A 21,939-nucleotide genomic window follows, 5' to 3' on the forward strand; every position below is an offset into this window, starting at 1 on the left:
GAAGGCACATGGCGAACACAGTCACAGTCTCTCTCTCATCTGGAAGGGCACATGGCGAGCAAGGCATCATCTGCTAGCTTTCTCTTCTGGCTTCCTGTTTCATGAAGCTCCCTGGGAGGCATTTTCCTTCTTCATCTCCAAAGGTCGCTGGCTGTGGACTGTGCTTCGCGGTGCCTAAGCATTCTCTGCTCTCTCCGAATCTCTCTTTCTACAAAATGTTTCCTCTTTTATAGGATTCCAGAAACTTCTCAAGACCCACCCAAATGGGTGGAGACACATCTCTACCTAATCCAGCTTAACAACCACTCTTGATTAATCACATCTTCAGGGAGAGGATCTAATTGCAGTTTCAAACATACAATATTGAATAGGGATTAGAAGAAATGGCTGCCTTTACAAAACGGGATTAGGATTAAAACACGGCTTTTCTAGGGAACATACATCATTTCAAACCAGCACAAGGGCCAACACAATATACAAAAATAGACTCACAGCAAAGCACATCCTTTAGAGATCAATGGAAACAAAAAAGATCTTACAAGCTTCTGGAAGGACAAAAATGTAGAGGAACCAGAATGACTCTGGACTTTGTGCCAGTTTGAAGCTATTATGTACCCCAGAAAAGCCACGTTCCCCCCTTTAATCCCCACTCAGTACTGCTGGGTAGGATCTTTCTGATTGTTTCCATGAAGATGAGACCCACCCAATTGTGGGTGGTAACTTTTGATTAGATGGATTCCATGGAGATGCGTCTCCAACTGTTCAAGGTGGGGTTGCTTGTTGGAGGCCTTTAAGAGGGAACCAGTTTGGGAAAAGCTAGGGAGCCAATACAGCTGAGAGAGCCAAGAGAGCCCCACATAGCCTTTGGAGATGCAGAAGGAAAACATCCCTGGGGAATCCTTATGAAATGAGAAGCCAGAAGAAAAAGCTAGCCAATGTCGCCATGTGCCTTTCCAGCAGACAGAGGTGCTCTGGGCCCATCGGCCCTTATTAAATCAACGTATCTTTCCCTGGATGCCTTAGTTTGAACATTTCCATGGCCTTAGAACTATAAACTTGCAACTTAGAAAATTCTCCTTTCTAAAAGCTGTTCCATTTCTGGTATACTGCATTCTGGCAGCTTATAAACTAAAACCGACTTCTCAACAGCAACGCTAAAAACTAGAAGATAATATAGCAATTACTCAAAATTTCTGAAGGAAAATAATTTTCAACCTTGAGTTCTATACCCAATCCTAAAATCCAACAGGTGTGAGGACAGAATGAAGGCATTTTCAGACATTGAAAATTTAAAAACTGATCTCCGAGATCTCTTTCCTCACTGGTAATGCGAGGTCCCCACAGGAGAAAATAATGACGAAGGGCAGAATGACAGCTGTGCCCAGGAGAGGGCCATCCGCTCAGTCTGGGGTAGGCCAAAAGCCTCCGTGAGAGACTTCTTCAGAATGTGGAAGTTGGCAGAATACCTGAAGGGTCTGAATGGCTTTAGAAGAGATTCCGACAACCTGTAAAGAGTCTGAAGCTGAATTAATTATAAGTACATGGAAAATGAAGCAAATGAAAAAGAAGAGTAATAATTAACTGAGGGAAAACAAAATGCTGTGAAGAAAGTGAAAAATAAAGATAGTGCTTACCAAATGGCTCTGCTATAAATTTCATTATTTATAGTCATAATATGGAAATATTAAATATTAACCTAACTGTGCTGGTTTGAAAGGATTTATGCACCCTAGAAAAGCCATGCTTTAATCCTAATCAATCTTGTGAGAGTAATGGTTTATTTTAGTCCCTATTCAACAATGTAGGCTGGAAACTTGATTAGGTTATCTCCACAGAGCTGTGACACGCCCAACTGTGGGTATTAAATGTTGATGAGAGGGAGAGGTGACTCCACCTACGCCAGGTGGGTCTTGATTAGTTTACTGGAATCCTTTAAAAGAGGAAGCATTTTGGAGAAAGCTTCAGAACGACCGAGAGCAGCAGAGCAGAGTCACGAGGAAAGAGAGAGCCCATGCAACTAGAAACCTTTGGAGATGAAGAAGGAACATGCCCCTGGGAAAGCTTCATGAAACAAGAGGCCTGGAGAGAAAGCCAGCAGACACGCCATGTCCACCATGTGCCTTTCCAGTTGAGAGAAACCCTGAACTTCACTGGCATTCTTGAACCAAGGTATCTTTCCCTAATGCCTTAGACTGGACATTTTTTATAGACTTGCTTTAATTGGGACATTTTCTTGGCCTTAGAACTGTAAAATAGCAACTTACTAAATTCCCTTTTTAAAAAAACCATTCCATTTCTGATATATCACATTCCAGGAGCTAGCAAACTAGAACACTAACAAATAGCCGTATCTGACAATATTAAGAGGATGGGGGAGATTTGAAAGGTACACATATGTGGTGGGAACGGAGGAGGAAAGGGAGCTAAAGTCTCAACTTCTATAATGGGAAATTAGGAAATGATGCTTGAATCTGAAAAACCTAGTAGCAATATAACTAAGTTATAATAGAGACACGGAGGTAAATACTAAATAAAACAAAGCGAAATAAACAACAACAAAAAACAAACAGGTACCAGTGCTTGCCTGTAGGGGAAGATGAGGGTAAAAGGGAGTATCTACCACTTTTCATAATAAACCTTAGAGAACTATTTCATGCTTTAACTCCACATATGCATAATAATGATGAAGCATTTTTGAAAAGCTGTATGGTCATAATGGCCATTTTCTGTTGATTAAAAATACTTTTAATATTTAAAATTTAAAACTTAAAACTTTAATAGTTTAAACTTCATTTCTTATTTATCTTTTCTGAAATGTGATAGGACAGTTTTCCAGTGTAAGTAAGACCTGGGAGCAAAGCAACTTACCTAAGGTCCACACTGAATTGGCAAATTATCCCCTAGAGAAAAAAGAAATCAGGCCTTTCCAGGAAGATCAACTCACCCACCTGATGAAAGAAGTAGGTGACGGCAAGGTCATTGTCATTTAAGAGGACTTCTTCCTCTGTGGTAAAAAGCCATTTCCGAATTGTCAGGCAGGTGCCTGGCACAGCTGATGTATAATTCTGGACGTAGAGTTTGTGAGGAAATTCATTAGGTGCCAGTTTACGTACTGAAGAAAACACAAAACAAATAAAGCTAGAATAAAAAGATATATAAGGAATTTCCCCAGCATAAACTGCATAAGGCAGATTGAGAATGGTATGCTATCATTAACCAAATGAGATCCAAATATCAAGGAGCTCTGCTGAGAGAACACAAAAAAACGATTTGTCTGGCCAAATCCATTTCCACTAACTATGACTATGCCCAGCTGAGCTTTAAATTAACTGGAACCTATCACCTCAATGACAGGCCTTCCACTTAATAGGCTGACTCTGCAGACAGCACCAACTCCAAATTCAGTTAAACTATCAGATTCATTATCTGATAAGTTACAGCTGATAGCTGATAGCCACTGAACTTCTTTAAAGCAAGCCTGCCCTCTTACTCATCTATGGTGCATTCAGAATCTCTCACGTGGCAATTCCCAATGAACTACTTTTGCTGTTAAAAGCTGAAAGGTTCTCCCCACCCCGACCCCCAAACCCTAGGGCATTCTTCAAAGTGAAAAGTGTCTTCTGAGTAAGGTTACTTCTCTTTCTAACAATGCAAGGGGGATTAAAATACCACTACTTTTAAATTCTGCACTGTATTTCTTAGGAAGGGCTCAGACATTTCTTTTTCTAAAATTTACTTGACTTTATAACACTACAAAAGACTGATTCAATATTTCCCATTTTATAGAAAGTGAAACCAAAGCTTAGAAAAGGATAAAATTATAATCCAAGTGTCCTGGTTCCTAGTAATCCTTTGCAACATTATTTATATATGCCTTGTCAGACAGTAGGAAGTTAGAAAGAAAAATAATAGGGATTTGGCTGCTTAAGGGGGGAATGAAGGTTATTCTCTCTTGACCTAGGACCATAAGGAGACCCACGTCTACCATTTTCTGGGATGAAGAAGGTCTGATCAGGTGATATTATCCATGTTGCTTCCGTTCTTAGCCTGTGTGTGTGATATGTAGGGGAGACCCATAAACTAGGAAATATGTATCATTCAGAGCAAACCCCCAGACATCCTCCTCTTTGGGGTCTCAACAACCAAAGTGACCATGATTCCTAGTTTTTATAAAATAAAATACAACACTTTTGTGAAGCTTATGTATGTAGTGGAGAAGCTTAGCCTACCTATAGGTATGCCTAAGAGTTACTTCTGGAGGACCTCTGTTGTTGCTCACATGTGGCCTTTCTCTCTCTCTAAGCCCAACTCTGCAAGGGAAATCATTTGCAGATTGATTGCACTACTTGGGACCTGACATCCAGGGATGAAAGTCTCCCCAAAAGCATGGGAGATGACTCCCAAAGATGAACCTGGCCCTGGCACCATGTGATCAACAATGCCACCCTGACCAAAAGGGGGAAAAGAAGTGTAACAAATAAGGTTATCAGTGCTTGGGTGAGTTCAAATGGAGTCAAGGGGCTACTCTGGAGGTCACTCCTATGCAAGCTTCAGTTAGACACTGCTATGATCATAACTTGCTAACCCCCAAAACCATACCTGCCAATTCTAAAGAACACCTCGCGCAATATATAAGATTCTACAAAGGCTCCATAAATTAGGGTAACTTTCCAGAAACCTACAACCTTCAGATGGGTCTCTGGACAAGATAAGTCCTGAAATGCAGAGGGGCCAGCCTTTCCAGAACATCAACTAGTTCCATCTCCCTATCCCATATTATCGTCAGCCCCTTCCAACATGAAAAAGCTAGAATGGGCACAGTCCAAATACCCCTAAAGAGTGGGAGAAAGATCAAAGGGGATGGTGGAGTTATACAGAGAAGGTTGGGTTTAACAAATGAGTATGAGTGCTGGATCAGTATATTGATATTTCTTTTAGTCTCCAGTATCTTAGAGCAGCTAGAAGTAAAAATCTAAAATTGTGGAATTGTAACCCATACCAAATTCTGAAATCTGTTCTACAACTAATTGTTGTGATGTGCTTTGAAATTGATTGCTTTTTTATAGGTACTTTATTTTTCACACACATACACAAAGTTCATTGTGATGATAAAAAAACAAAAGGTAATCCACACACAGTTTATTCCCACAGTGCCATGTACCTTTCTTTCAGAACACTTCACAAGTACATTTGAGGGCTTATTTAACAATGTCTAGACTATACTATAATATTATAGACTATAAACTTCAAGAAGGTAAGGACTAACTTTCCAAGATCATATACTGGCACATACTAAATATGCATTTGTGATATGAATAACTGAATGAATACATTTGAGTTTTGTCTACTGAAAAAAAAATTATCTGATTAGCCTAATAAAATTCAAAAAGAGAAAAAAAAAATACAACAGAAACTTTCTCTTACCATGCAATACGATTTCCTAAGAAGAGGAAACGTAAACGTATGCTTTTAAGCAGCATATCTAACTTCTGAAAATAAAATGCTATTCTTTAAAATCTTTACAGAAGTATACAGGACACTAACAACTTGAATCTAAACAGAAAATCCCCATGTTTTAAGGTTGTTTCATTGAAACATATGAATTTTAAACTTACTCTGATTAAAAAGATCCTCATGAACGTATCTGATTCAACTATGGGTATAACTTATTATCAACAATGATAAGATACCGAATGACCCGAGCTTAAAGGTATTTCTCTGGTCTGCTTACTGGAGACAGTTCTAAGAAGTGGGATCTCCCCTTGTCTTCAAGCTCTTCTTTTCTAGGCAAATAATTTTAGTCTGACAACTTCAATGAGCTTCATTCTAATAGTATTAGAAAAAAAACAACCCAAAACAAACTTAATATTAGCCTCTGGCACTTACCAAATGAATGATTGATCACTTCAAATAAGGCAAAATAATTCACCGTTGTACTGTCCATGCCAACCTTTGCTGCAATAGCCTAAAATATAACCAGGATAGATCAGTTTAAAGGAAAATAAATCAGATGATGCTGTGGCAGAGTCATGAGGAGTGAGCATGCAGGACGAGGGGAGGCGAGGGGCTCTGCCACCTGACTTCACATACACTAGACCGCGCTCTGTGGTCCTCCATCTTTGTGTGTGCCCACATGCAGGCATGTGTGTACGTGTGAAAGAAAAAGGAGAGCAAATATCCATATTTAACCCAAACAATGATGATATCTAAATGTGAATTTCTCCCCTCCAATACAAGCTGATAATGGTCTCTCCTTAAATATCAGATTTCCTCTCCGAAATAGGACACAATCCCACAAGTGCCTTTTTTTTTTTCCTCGAACTTTTGTTTGAAACCACAAAGGTCTTTTTTTTTTTGGAAGTCCTATACACTTTTTTTTTTTAATAATTAACAGAAAAAAAGAAATTAACCCAACATTTAGAAATCATACCATTCTACATATGCAATCAGTAATTCTTTACATCATCACATAGATGCATGATCATCGTTTCTTAGTACATTTGCATCGGTTTAGAAGAACTAGCAACACAACCGAAAAAGATATAGAATGTTAATATAGAGAGAAAAATAAAAGTAATAATAGTAAAAACAAATAAAACAAAACAAAACAAAAACCTATAGCTCAGATGCAGCTTCATTCAGTGTTTTAACATGATTACTTTACAATTAGGTATTATTGTGCTGTCCATTTTTGAGTTTTTGTATCTAGTCCTGTTGCACCGTCTGTATCCCTTCAGCTCCAATTACCCATTATCTTACCCTGTTTCTAACTTCTGCTGGACTCTGTTACCAATGACATATTCCAAGTTTATTCTCGAATGTCGATTCACATCATTGGGACCATACAGTATTTGTCTTTTAGTTTTTGGCTAGACTCACTCAGCATAATGTTCTCTAGGTCCATCCATGTTATTACATGCTTCATAAGTTTATCCTGTCTTAAAGCTGCATAATATTCCATCGTATGTATATAGAACAGTTTGTTTAGCCACTCGTCTGTTGATGGACATTTTGGCTGTTTCCATCTCTTTGCAATTGTAAATAACGCTGCTATAAACATTGGTGTGCAAATGTCCGTTTGAGTTTTTGCCCTTAATTCCTTTGAGTAGATTCCCAGCAATGGTATTGCTGGGTCGTATGGCAATTCTATATTCAGCTTTTTGAGGAACCGCCAAACTGCCTTCCACAGTGGTTGCACCATTTGACATTCCCACCAACAGTGCATAAGTGTGCCTCTTTCACCGCATCCTCTCCAGCACTTGTCATTTTCTGTTTTGTTGATAATGGCCATTCTGGTGGGTGTGAGATGATATCTCATTGTGGTTTTGATTTGCATTTCTCTAATGGCCAGGGACATTGAGCATCTCTTCATGTGCCTCTTGGCCATCCGTATTTCCTCTTCTGGTAGGTGTCTGTTCAAGTCTTTTTCCCATTTTGTAATTGGGTTGGCTGTCTTTTTGTTGTTGAGTTGAACAATCTCTTTATAAAATTCTGGATACTAGACCTTTATCTGATATGTCATTTCCAAATATTGTCTCCCATTGTGTAGGCTGTCTTTCTGCTTTCTTGATGAAGTTCTTTGATGCACAAAAGTGTTTAATTTTGAGGAGTTCCCATTTCATTCTTTCTTCAGTGCTATTGCTTTAGGTTTAAGGTCCATAAAACTGCCTCCAATTGTAAGATTCATAAGATATCTCCCTACATTTTCCTCTAACTGTTTTATGGTCTTAGACCTAATGTTTAGATCTTTGATCCATTTTGAGTTAACTTTTGTGTAGGGTGTGAGATATGGGTCTTCTTTCATTCTTTTGCATATGGATATCCAGTTCTCTAGGCACCATTTATTGAAGAGACTGTTCTGTCCCAGGTGAGTTGGCTTGACTACCTTATCAAAGATCAGATGTCCATAGATGAGAGGGTCTATATCTGAGGACTCTATTCGATTCCATTGGTCGATATATCTATCTTTATGCCAATACTATGCTGTTTTGACCACTGTGGCTTCATAATATGCCTTAAAGTCCGACATCGCGAGACCTCCAGCTTTGTTTTTTTTCCTCAAGATACTTTTAGCAATTCGGGGCACCCTGCCCTTCCAGATAAATTTGCTTATTGGTTTTTCTATTTCTGAAAAATACGTTGTTGGGATTTTGATTGGTATTGCATTGAATCTGTAAATCAATTTAGGTAGGACTGACATCTTAACTATATTTAGTCTTCCAATCCATGAACACGGTATGCCCTTCCATCTATTTAGGTCTTCTGTGATTTCTTTTAACAGTTTTTTGTAGTTTTCTTTATATAGGTTTTTTGTCTCTTTAGTTAAATTTATTCCTAGGTATTTTATTCTTTTAGTTGCAATTGTAAATGGGATTCGTTTCTTGATTTCCCCCTCAGCTTGTTCATTACTAGTGTATAGAAATGCTACAGATTTTTGAATGTTGATCTTGTAACCTGCTACTTTGCTGTACTCATTTATTAGCTCTAGTAGTTTTGTTGTGGATTTTTCCGGGTTTTCGATGTATAGTATCATATCGTCTGCAAACAGTGATAGTTTTACTTCTTCCTTTCCAATTTTGATGCCTTGTATTTCTTTTTCTTGTCTAATTGCTCTGGCTAGAACACAAAGGTCTTTTTAACAGCATTTACAGGAAATGTGCTTGATAAGAGCAAATATTAAGAAAATAAATTCCTAAATACCCAGCCTCTCACATTCAGTCTATATTAATTGACGCTGTTAACAAATAAGATCTATTTCTCGGTTTTTGGACTTTTTCACTTGTAAATTTTGTTCATACTTCACAAATTATTTTTGCTAATTTTTCAGATGATCCATGACTCAGGCTGGGGACACAGGTATCTTCATACCCTCAGAATTCCTATGATTAATACCCACATGAAAATAGCGAAATGTTGGGACAGCAGAAGCATCTTAAACAAGTTATCAGTCCTTCCCTCTAGGAACAAAGTCTGAACATGACAAATAAAAAGAAACTGAAAGAATCGGTGTACAAATAAATGAAAATGAAAATTACATAAGGCCCTGCAACCCCACCCACTGACCCTCCCACTCAAGACTGTGGAGTGAGATGCTTCAGGGCTCCATTCTCCCATTGAAGCTCTGAAAAACAGCAAGAACTGGCAGAAACATCTTTCACAAAGCTCCAGAAAATGGTTACAGGATTGCAATAACAGGGCCAGTACTGAATCAAGAAAAAGAGTACTTGGGGCACCCAGACTGGCCTCTCCCCCACTCCTTACTGGTTCAGCACAGAGCTGGCCCATGCTCCCAGGGCAGAATGCTGTTCATGGTTCTGAAGAAAACAGAATAAACTTTGTGCACACACTGGGATCATCTATGTCTGGCCTACTCTGTTTGGTGGTGACCTAAGGGACTGGACATCCCAGAACTTACACTGCAAGGAGAAGGCAGCTTATGAAACTCTCCTACAGAATACTATGGATGAGCAATCAAGTCCTGCTGCCTGGGGCAAGGGGTTGCTGGATGTAAGATGTATGTGCAGTGCCTGGAATTGTGAGGAAATGTTCCCCTAAGGAAAAGGGGTCATTCCAAGTGGTGTAAACAAGACAAGGTGCATGCACAGAAAGGATCAGAAAGGCCCCAACACTTTGGTCTGGAGCTATTCTCTAAACTTATTGTATGGATTAGTCCGTACAATACCTAGGTCAGTCTGCAAAGACTAGGAAAGGTATTTTCTTTTTCCCGTTGTTATTTTATTTTATTTTTTTGTTAGCTCTTAGCATTCAAGGAAAGCTCTTGGATACAAGCTTAAGGGATGATGCCTCAGAGTCTAAATTCTAGAGCTAACACATTAAAATATCAAAATGTCCAGGTTTCAACAAAAGATTATAAAGCATATGAAGAAGGAAGAGATGGCCCAGGCAAAAGGAGACTAAAGTAATAGAAGCCATCATTGAGTAGGACCAGATCTGGAACATTCCAAACAAAGACTTCTCAAAAATGGTCCTAAATATGCTCAAAGAGCTAAAGGCAAACATGAAGAAAGAACTAAAGGAAAACAAGATAATGACAGGTGAACATGAAGAGAATAACAACAGAGAGCTGGAAATTATAAAAAAGGATCAAACAGAACTAAAGAGCGCAGTAACAGAAATAAAAAATTACCTAGAGGAGTTCAACAGTAGATTGGAGCTGGCAAAAGGAAGAATCAATGAGCTTGAAGAAAAAACTACTGAAATCATTCGATCTAAAGAGCCAAAGAGAGAATGAAGAGGAGAGGAGGCTGAGCAAAATGGCAGCACAGTGAAGTGTAGAATTTAGTTCGTCCTCCAGAGCAGCTAGTAAATAGCCAGGAACTGTACAGAACAACTGCTGTGGGGGTAATCAGTGAATGGACAAACAGCATACACTAGAGTGGGTGGAGTCTCCCAAGCCACAGAAGCCAGTGCCCCTCCCCTACAAGTGTGGCAGGCTGGTTTCCCCAGGGAAAGGAAACAGACTCTACGAGTAGTAAGAACATAGCTAAACCAAGCTCCGACTGTGGAATTAATTAACAAATTCTGACTACTGAAAACAGGCCCCAAACACAGATAAAACTGGAGTGGCACTAAAGGAACTTCTTGCCCTGGAGGTGAGGGGATGGGCTAGGAGGGAAAAAACAAACCATCCAGGGGTTTTTTGAGTTGGACAGCACAAAATGGAAAAGGGCTGGATCCCAAGAAAAGGGGTCACATAGAGCCTGAGGACACACAGAGCCACATACCAATTCAAGCTCTTCATTGGCAAACCCAGGAAGCAGGCATCTGGCTCTGAAAACAATTTTTTCTTTTTCGCTTTTATCAACAGCTTATTAGACAGAACTGCAAGCACTCCCAGGCAACTGCACTGTCTCAGGTAAGAGCAGAATTAAGGCATGTCCAGGAGACAAAGAAGTCAGGTGAAAGGATTAATTCCCTAAAGGGTATATCTTGTCCAAGAAAAAGGGGACAGGGCCCAGCCCAAGTAGTGGCCCTTCTTCAAGGAATTCAGGCCCTAAGGGCTGGAAAACAGAAGCAATCAAAGCCTGCCTGCTACCTCACCTCTATCTCATGACTCCAGCAGGGAGACTCTGCTGAAGTTAAAGGCACCACATCGCTTTATGCTGGTTGGGAGATGGGGGACGACAAGCACCACATGCCGGGCAGGACAGGAAAAGCACAGAGTCTAGAGGCTGCACAGGAAAGTCAGACAATCTGCTGGGCCGCACCCTCAGGGAAACCTGATACTGGCTACTATCTCCTCTTGAGATGTGGGCCTGTCTTGTGTGGGAAAATCTGACTGGGTAAGATTCTGAGACCCTCCTCAAAATAAAAAAGGCTGAGGACTTCCTGGAAGATGGCGGCTTAGTAAGACGCGCGGATCTTAGTTTCTTCTCCAGGACACCTACTAGGGGAGTAGAAACGATACAGAAAGCGACCAAAGCCACAACAGAGATAAAAAAGACAGTGTACCCCATCCTGGAACGGCTGGCTGGCTGAGAGAAGCAGCTCGGGTGAGATCGCCGAGGCGCGTGGGCCTTACCGGGCGGGGTGGCAAGCGGCCGGAGTTACTCCCTTCCCCCTTCCCGGGCAGGCTGGGAGAATGGGAGAGGCGGTCCCCTGAAACCAAGGCGACTGGCGCCCACACCACGCGCAGCCCCCGGACCAACTGAGAGAATTGGATTGGAAATCCCCAGCCCTCGGAGAACGGTGACGGGTGGGGGAGGCCCCTTCCAAACCCGTGACTCCCGGGGAACGTGCACTCTCTCGGGCGGGCCGCTGCCGCTGGCGCCCTCCCGCCACGCTTGTTGCCCAGGGCCGACTAGGAAATTCGGACGGGCTCTTTCCCTGGCTGCGGCGACCAGCAACCCTCCCTGCGTTCGGACCGAGGGCCGGCTCAAGCCGCTTCGGCTAGCGAACCCCCAGGACGGCGAGAGTTTTCCAAAGTTTAAGGTCCCACAGCACCTTTTACTGGTGGGACCCGCAGGCAAACGTGTGCCACGAGCGCCACCTACTGGGCAGGATAAGAAAAACAGAACCCAGAGATTTCACAGAAAAATATTACAACCTTGCTGGGTCCAACACCAAGAGAAATCTGAATAAATGCCCAGACGCCAGCAGCAGAAGATAACTGTCCACGCTCAAAAGATTGAGAATATAGCTCAGTCAAAGGAACAAACCAATAGCTCAAATGAGACACAAGAGCTGAGACAACTAATGCTGAATATACGAACAGAAATGGAAAACCTCTTCAAAAATGAAATCGATAAATTGAGGGAGGACATGAAGAGGACATGGGCTGAACATAAAGAAGAAATAGAATAACTGAAAAAACAAATCGCAGAACTTATGGAAGTGAAGGATAAAGTAGCAAACATAGAAAAAATAATGGATAGCTACAATGATAGATTTAAAGAGACAGAAGATAGAATTAGTGATTTGGAGGATGGAACATCTGAATTCCAAAAAGAAACAGAAACTATAGGGAAAAGAATGGAAAAATTTGAACAGGGTATCAGGGAACTCAAGGACAATATGAACCGCACAAATATACGTGTTGTGGGTGTCCCAGAAGGAGAAGAGAAGGGAAAAGGAGGAGAAAAACTAATGGAAGAAATTATCACTGAAAATTTCCCAACTCTTATGAAAGACCTAAAATTACAGATCCAAGAAGTGCAGCGCACCCCAAAGAGATTAGACACAAATAGGCGTTCTCCAAGACACTTACTAGTTAGAATGTCAGAGCTCAAAGAGAAAGAGAAGATCTTGAAACGAGCAAGAGAAAAACAATCCATTACATACAAGGGAAACCCAATAAGACTATGTGTAGATTTCTCAGCAGAAACCATGGAAGCTAGAAGACAGTGGGATGATATATTTAAAATACTAAAAGAGAAAAACTGCCAACCAAGACTCCTATATCCAGCAAAATTATCCTTCAAAAATGAGGGAGAAATTAAAACATTCTCACACAAAAAGTCACTGAAAGAATTTGTGACCAAGAGACCAGCTCTGCAAGAAATACTAAAGGGAGCACTAGAGTCAGATACAAAAAGACAGAAGAGAGAGATATGGAAAAGAGTGTAGAAAGAAGGAAAATCAGATATGATATATATAATACAAAAGGCAAAATGTTAGAGGAAAATATTATCCAAACAGTAATAACACTAAATGTCAATGGACTGAATTCCCGAATCAAAAGACATAGATTGGCAGAATGGATTAAAAAACAGGATCCTTCTATATGCTGTCTACAGGAAACACATCTTAGACCCAAAGATAAACATAGGTTGAAAGTGAAAGGTTGGGAAAAGATATTTCATGCAAATAACAACCAGAAAAGAGCAGGAGTGGCTATACTAATATCCAACAAATTAGACTTCAAATGTAAAACAGTTAAAAGAGACAAAGAAGGACACTATATACTAATAAAAGGGACAATTAAACAAGAAGACATAACAATCATAAATATTTACGCACCGAATCAGAATGCCCCAAAATACGTGAGGAATATACTGCAAACACTGAAAAGGGAAATAGACTCATATACCATAATAGTTGGAGACTTCAACTCACCACTCTCATCAAGGGACAGAACATCTAGACAGAGGATCAACAAAGAAATAGAGAATCTGAATATTACTATAAATGAACTAGACTTAATAGACATTTATAGGACATTACATCCCACAACAGCAGGATACACCTTTTTCTCAAGTGCTCATGGATCATTCTCAAAGATAGACCATATGCTGGGTCACAAAGCAAGTCTTAACAAATTTAAAAAGATTGAAATCTTACACAACACTTTCTCGGACCATAAAGGAATGATGTTGGAAATCAATAATAGGCAGAGTGCCAGAAAATTCACAAATACGTGGAGGCTCAACAACACACTCCTAAACAACGACTGGGTCAAAGAAGAAATTGCAAGAGCAATTAGCAAATACCTCGAGGCGAATGAAAATGAAAACACAACATATCAAAACTTATGGGACGCAGCAAAGGCAGTGCTAAGAGGGAAATTTATTGCTCTAAATGCCTATATCAGAAAAGAAGAAAAGGCAAAAATTCAGGAATTAACTATCCATTTGGAAGAACTGGAGAAAGAACAGCAAGCTAACCCCAAAGCAAGCAAAAGGAAAGAAATAACAAAGATTAGAGCACAAATAAATGAAATTAAAACATGAAAACAATAGAGAAAATCAATAAGGCCAGAAGTTGGTTCTATGAGAAAACCAATAAGATTGATGGGCCCTTGGCAAGATTGACAAAAAGAAGAAGAGAGAGGGTGCAAATAAATAAGATCAGAAATGGAAGAGGAGACATAACTACTGACCTCACAGAAATAAAGGAGGTAATAACAGGATACTATGAACAACTTTACGCTAATAAATACAACAATTTAGAGGAAATGGACGGGTTCCTGGAAAGACATGAACAACCAACTTTGACTCAAGAAGACATAGATGACCTCAACAAACCAATCACAAGTAAAGAAATTGAATTAGTCATTCAAAAGCTTCCTAAAAAGAAAAGTCCAGGACCAGATGGCTTCACATGTGAATTCTACCAAACGTTTCAGAAAGAATTAGTACCAATTCTCTTCAAACTCTTCAAAAAAATCGAAGTGGAGGGAAAACTACCTAATTCATTCTATGAAGCCAACATCACCCTCATACCAAAACCAGGCAAAGATATCACAAAAAAAGAAAACTACAGACCAATCTCTCTAATGAATACAGATGCAAAAATCCTCAATAAAATTCTAGCAAATCGTATCCAACAACACATTAAAAGAATTATACATCATGACCAAGTAGGATTCATCCCAGGTATGCAAGGATGGTTCAACATAAGAAAATCAATTAATGTAATACACCATATCAACAAATCAAAGCAGAAAAATCACATGATCATCTCAATTGATGCAGAGAAGGCATTCGACAAGATTCAACATCCTTTCCTGTTGAAAACACTTCAAAAGATAGGAATACAAGGGAACTTCCTTAAAATGATAGAGGGAATATATGAAAAACCCACAGCTAATATCATCCTCAATGGGGAAAAATTGAAAACTTTCCCCCTAAGATCAGGAACAAGACAAGGATGTCCACTATCACCACTATTATTCAACATTGTGTTGGAGGTTCTAGCCAGAGCAATTAGACAAGAAAAAGAAATACAAGGCATCAAAATTGGAAAGGAAGTAGTAAAACTATCACTGTTTGCAGACGATATGATACTATACGTCGAAAACCCGGAAAAATCCACAACAAAACTACTAGAGCTAATAAATGAGTACAGCAAAGTAGCAGGTTACAAGATCAACATTCAAAAATCTGTAGCATTTCTATACACTAGTAATGAACAAGCTGAGGGGGAAATCAAGAAACGAATCCCATTTACAATTGCAACTAAAAGAATAAAATACCTAGGAATAAATTTAACTAAAGAGACAAAAAACCTATATAAAGAAAACTACAAAAAACTGCTAAAAGAAATCACAGAAGACCTAAACAGATGGAAGGGCATACCGTGTTCATGGATTGGAAGACTAAATATAGTTAAGATGTCAATCCTACCTAAATTGATTTACAGATTCAATGCAATACCAATCAAAATCCCAACAACGTATTTTTCAGAAATAGAAAAACCAATAAGCAAATTTATCTGGAAGGGCAGGGTGCCCAGAATTGCTAAAAACATCTTGAGGAAAAAAAACGAAGCTGGAGGTCTCGCGCTGCCTGACTTTAAGGCATATTATGAAGCCACAGTGGTCAAAACAGCATGGTATTGGCATAAAGATAGATATATCGACCAATGGAATCGAATAGAGTGCTCAGATATAGACCCTCTCATCTATGGACATTTGATCTTTGATAAGGCAGTCAAGCCAACTCACCTGGGACAGAGCAGTCTCTTCAATAAATGGTGCCTAGAGAACTGGATATCCATATGCAAAAGAATGAAAGAAGACCCATCTCTCACACCCTATACAAAAGTTAACTCAAAATGGATCAAAGATCTAAACATTAGGTCTAAGACCATAAAACAGTTAGAGGAAAATGTTGGGAGATATCTTATGGATCTTACAACTGGAGGCGGTTTTATGGACCTTAAACCTAAAGCAAGAGCACTGAAGAAGGAAATAAATAAATGGGAACTCCTCAAAATTAAACACTTTTGTGCATCAAAGAACTTCATCAAGAAAGTAGAAAGACAGCCTTCACAATGGGAGACAATATTTGGAAATGATATATCAGATAAAGGTCTAGTATCCAGAATTTATAAAGAGATTGTTCATCTCAACAACAAAAAGACAGCCAACCCAATTACAAAATGGGAAAAAGACTTGAACAGACACCTCTCAGAAGAGGAAATACGGATGGCCAAGAGGCACATGAAGAGATGCTCAATGTCCCTGGCCATTAGAGAAATGCAAATCAAAACCACAATGAGATATCATCTCACACCCACCAGAATGGCCATTATCAACAAAACAGAAAATGACAAGTGCTGGAGAGGATGCGGAGAAAGAGGCACACTTATCCACTGTTGGTGGGAATGTCAAAGGGTGCAACCACTGTGGAAGGCAGTTTGGCGGTTCCTCAAAAAGCTGAATATAGAATTGCCATACGACCCAGCAATACCATTGCTAGGTATCTACTCAAAGGACTTAAGGGCAAAGACACAAACGGACATTTGCACACCAATGTTTATAGCAGCATTATTTACAATTGCAAAGAGATGGAAACAGCCAAAATCTCCATCAACAGAAGAGTGGCTAAACAAACTGTGGTATATACATACGATGGAATATTATGCAGCTTTAAGACAAGATAAACTTATGAACCATGTAATAACATGGATGGATCTAGAGAATATTATGCTGAGTGAATCCAGCCAAAAACTAAAGGACAAATACTGTATGGTCCCACTGATGTGAACGGACATTCGAGAATAAACTTGAAATATGTCATTGGTAACAGAGTTCAGCAGGAGTTAGAAACAGGGTAAGACAATGGGTAATTGAAGCTGAAGGGATACAGACTGTGCAACAGGACTAGATAGAAAAACTCAAAAATGGACAGCACAATAATACCTAATTGTAAAGTAATCATGTTAAAACACTGAATGAAGCTGCATCTGAGCTATAGGTTTTTGTTTTGTTTTGTTTTGATTTTACTATTATTACTTTTATTTTTTTCTCTATATTAACATTCTATATCTTTTTCGGTTATGTTGCTAGTTCTTCTAAACCAATGCAAATGTACTAAGAAATGATGATCATGCATCTATGTGATGATGTTAAGAATTAATGATTGCATGTGTAGAATGGTATGATCTCTAAATGTTGGGTTAATTTCTTTTTTTCCGTTAATTAAAAAAAAAAAAAAGAGAAGGGATAATTGGAGATGAAGGGATACAGACTGTACAACGGGACTGGATATAAAAACTCAGAAATGGACAGCACAATACTACCCAATTGTAATGCAATTATGTTAAAACACTGAATGAAGCTGCATGTGAGGTATAGGTTTTTTGTTTTTGTTTTTTTTGTTTTTTTTTCTTTCTATTATTGTTTTAATTCTTATTCTGTTGTCTTTTTATTTCTTTTTCTAAATTGATGCAAATGTACTAAAAAATGATGAATATGCAACTATGTGATGTTATTAAGAATTACTGATTGTACATGTAGATTGGAATGATTTCTAATTGTTTTTTTTTTTAAATTTTTTTATTAATCAAAAAAAAGAAAAGAAATTAACACAACATTTAGAAATCATTCCATTCTACACATGCACTCAGTAATTCTTAGTATCATCACATAGATGTATGGTCATCATTTCTTAGTACATTTGCATCGATTTAGGAAAAGAACTAGCAAAACAGCAGAAAAAGATATAGAATGTTAATATAGAGAAGAGAATTAAAATAATAATACTAATAATATATATGTATATAAAAAGGAAAAAGAAAAAAACAAAAACAAAAGATACAAACACACAAACAAACAAACAAAAAACCATATTTCAGGTGCAGCTTCATTCAGTGTTCCAACCTAGTTACATTACACTTAGGTATTATTGTGCTGTCCATTTTTGAGTTTTTCTATCTAGTCCTGTTGCACAGTCTGTATCCCTTCAGCTCCAATTACCCATTATCTTACCCTGTTTCTAACTCCTGCGGGTCTCTGTTACCAATGATATAGTCCAAGCTGATTCTCGAATGTCGGTTCACATCAGTGGGACCATACAGTATTTGTCCTTTAGTTTTTGGCTAGACTCACTCAGCATAATGTTCTCTAGGTCCATCTATGTTATTACATGCTTCATAAGTTTAGTCTGTCTTAAAGCTGCATAATATTCCATCGTAGGTATACGCCACAGTTTGTTTAGCCACTCGTCTGTTGATGGGCATTTTGGCTGTTTCCATCTCTTTGAAGTTGTAGATAATGCTGCTATAAACACTGGTGTGCAAATGTCCGTCTGTGTCTTTGCCCTTAAGTCCTTTGAGTAGATACCTAGCAGTGGTATTGCTGGGTCGTAATCCATTCTGCCATTCTATGTCTTTTGATTGGGAAATTCAGTCCATTAACTTTTAGTGTTATTACTGTTTGGATAATATTTTCCTCTACCATTTTGGCTTTTGTATTATATATATCATATCTGATTTTCCTTCTTTCTACACTTTACTCCATACCTCTCTCTTCTGTCTTTTCGTATCTGACTCTAGTGCTCCCTTTAGTATTTCTTGCAGAGCTGGTCTCTTGGTCACAAATTCTCTCACTGACTTTTTGTCTATAAATGTTTTAATTTCTCCTTCATTTTTGAAGGACAATTTTGCTGGATATAGGAGTCTTGGTTGGCAGTTTTTCTCTTTTAGTGATTTAAATATATCATCCCACTGTCTTCTAGCTTCCATGGTTTCTGCTGAGAAATCTACACATAGTCTTATTGGGTTTCCCTTGTATGTGACAGATTGTTTTTCTCTTGCTGCTTTCAAGATCCTCTCTTTCTCTTTGACCTCTGACATTCTAACTAGTAAGTGTCTTGGAGAACGCCTATTTGGGTCTATTCTCTTTGGGGTGCGCTGCACTTCTTGGATCTGTATATTTAGGTCTTTCATAAGAGTTGGGAAATTTTCAGTGATAATTTCTTCCATTAGTTTTTCTCCTCCTTTTCCCTTCTCTTCTCCTTCTGGGACACCCACAACACGTATATTTGTGCGCTTCATATTGTCATTCAGTTCCCTGATCCCCTGCTCAAGTTTTTCCATTCTTTTCCCTATAGTTTCTGTTTCTTTTTGTAATTCAGTTGTTCCATCCTCCAGTTCACTAATTGTAGCTTCTCTCTCTTTAGATCTACCATTGTAGGTATCCATTGTTTTTTCCATTTTTTCTTCTTTGTCCTTCACTCCCACAAGTTCTGTGATTTGTTTTTTCAGATTTTCTATTTCTTCTTTTTGTTCAGCCCATATCTTCTTCATGTCCTCCCTCAATTTATTGATTTGGTTTTTGAAGAGTTTTTCCATTTCTGTTCGTATATTCAGCATTAGTTGTCTCAGCTCCTGTATCTCATTTGAACTATTGGTTTGTTCCTTTGATTGGGCCATATCTTCAATTTTCCGAGCGTCATCCATTATCTTCTGCTGGTGTCTGGGCATTTGATCAGATCTCCCTGGGTGTGGGACCCAGCTGGTTGAAAGGTTTTTCTGTGGAATCTCTGGGCTCTGTTTTTCTTTTCCTGCCCAGTAGGTGGCGCTCGTGGCGGTCGTTTGTCTGCGGGGCAGTCGGCCCGGGAAACCGCGCGTGGAGGCGGGGGTCGCTGGCCGTGGCTTGGGGGAGTGCCGGTCCAAATTGCCCAGCTGGCCCGAGACGCCAAGCGTGACGGGAGGGCCCGGCTATCCAATGTTCCCAGTCAGACAGGGGAGCCACGTGCGTGGAGGGGACCCCAGACGCCAGCCGCCCCGGCCGGGAAAACGCGCGCCCCTCGGGTATCTCACTGCAGTGGATTCTCCCTACCCGTTCAGCCGTTCCAGAATGGGGTACGCTGTCTTTTTTGGTCTCTGTCGTGACTCCGGGAGCTGTTTTGTATTGTTTCTGTTTCTTTAGTTGCTTTTCTGGAGGAGGAACTAAGACCCGCGCGTCTTACTAAGCCGCCATCTTCTCCGGAAGTCCCTCTAATTGTTTTGTTAATTCTTTTTTAATTAATAAAAAAAAAAAACAAAAAAACCAAACATCAACAGGAAAAAAAAAAATAAAAAAATAAAAAAGGCTGTATATAGGTTGGGCAAGAAACAGAAAAACAAGAACTGAAAAATTCTGATCAGTTAAACAGAACCTATGCTAGAGACTAGAATAAGTGGAACTGAACGTCAAAGAACAGATAGAAGGCTGGGTCAAGACGGCGGCTAACAACGTGCGCATTTTAGTTCGTCATCGAGAACAACTACTAAATAACCAGAAACAGCACAGAACAGCTCCTGGGGCCATGTCAGTGACCAGACACACAGTGTACCCCAGTTTGGACCACGTGGACCGGCTGCGAGCCCCCCCAGAACCATGAGTTCCCAAAGCTGTGGCGGCCAGCGCCCCTCCCCCACAGGCCACTTCCCAGAGGGGAAAGGAAAGGACTTTACCAGCAGCAGGGACTGGGCATAATCAAACGCCAATTGTGGAACTAATTAATAAATTCTGGCTACTAAAAATAGGCCCCAAGCTTAGGTGAACCTGATCAAAGCAGAGGTTGCTCATTTTTGCCCCGGCCCCAAGGGGGCAGGACTGACAGAACAAAGGGGGAAAAAAAAGAAGGAAACAGAGGTTTTTGTGGCTGTGTATCTACAAAGGCTTGATTGCCTCTGGATACAGTGGCAGGAATTTTCAGGCTGCAACTGCCCCACGCATAGGTAGAAGTGAGCTCTTTTGGGGGCTTGTCTGGAGCTTGTACCTTCCCCAGGGGAGGGGTGAAGCCCCACCCAGGTGGAATCCCTCCATCAAGGAATTCAGACACCAGGGCTTGGTAATTTGAAGCCATTAAAATCAGCCTACAACCTCTCATCTGTCTCCACCACGCGCCCAGCAGGGAGAGTCTGCCAAAGTTAAAGGTACTGCATCATCTTATGCTGGTGGGACCTGCAGTCAGACAAGCGCCACATACTGGACAGGATAAGAAAAACAGAGTCCAGAGACTTCACAGGAAAGTCTTTCAACCTGCTGGGTCTCATCCTCAGGGAAAACTGACGCAGGTGACTCTTTCCTCCTGATAGGAGGCCAGTTTGGTCTGGGAAAATCTGGCTGGGGTCTATAATATCTAAGTAGACCCTCCTAAGTGTGTGTGGGGGAAAGGCACCACACCAGCAGGGCAAGAAACAAGAAAACAAGAACTGAAAAATTCTCCTCTGTCAAACAAAACTTAAGCTAAAGGTCCAGATAAAGGTGAATGGAATGTCAAAGAACAGATAGACAACAAATTCATCCAGCACGAAAACCCTAGATAAAAGAAGTGAAAGCAATCTCCAGAATAACCTAATTAAAGGTAATTAAATGCCTAGACGCCAGCAAAAAATAACAACTCACACTAGGAAAATTGAAGATATGGCACAGTCAAGGGAATAAACCAACAATTCAAATGACATACAGGAGCTGAAACAATTAATTCAGAATGTACGAACTGACATGGAAAACCACATCAAAAACCAAATCAATGAATTGAGGGAGGATATAAAGAAGGCAAAGAAAGAACAAAAAGAAGAAACTGAAAGTCTGAAAAAACAAATCACAGAACTTATGGGAATGAAAGACACAGTAGAAGAGATGAAAAAAAACAATGGAAACCTACAATGGCAGATTTCGAGAGACAGAACATAGGATTTGTGAACTGGAGGACAGAACATCTGAAATACGGCAAGAAACAGAAACTATAGGAAAAAAAATGG

General features: G+C 39.7%; 1 protein-coding gene across 3 annotated transcripts in view; it reads right to left on the reverse strand.

The window, feature by feature from the left end:
* Positions 1-21,939, reverse strand: part of SNX27 (sorting nexin 27) — a 141,765-nt gene that overhangs the window by 45,105 nt on the left and 74,721 nt on the right. For all 3 annotated transcript variants that reach the window (XM_077156003.1, XM_077156001.1, XM_077156002.1), the window contains 2 exons: positions 5,887-5,965; positions 2,949-3,112 (listed from right to left, as the gene is read on the reverse strand). In XM_077156003.1, coding sequence (XP_077012118.1) covers positions 2,949-3,112; positions 5,887-5,965 — 243 coding nt within the window. The remainder of the gene's footprint in view (positions 1-2,948; positions 3,113-5,886; positions 5,966-21,939) is intronic.

The sequence above is a fragment of the Tamandua tetradactyla genome, chromosome 4 (genome assembly GCF_023851605.1).
Source record: "Tamandua tetradactyla isolate mTamTet1 chromosome 4, mTamTet1.pri, whole genome shotgun sequence".
Classification (NCBI taxonomy): domain Eukaryota; kingdom Metazoa; phylum Chordata; class Mammalia; order Pilosa; family Myrmecophagidae; genus Tamandua; species Tamandua tetradactyla.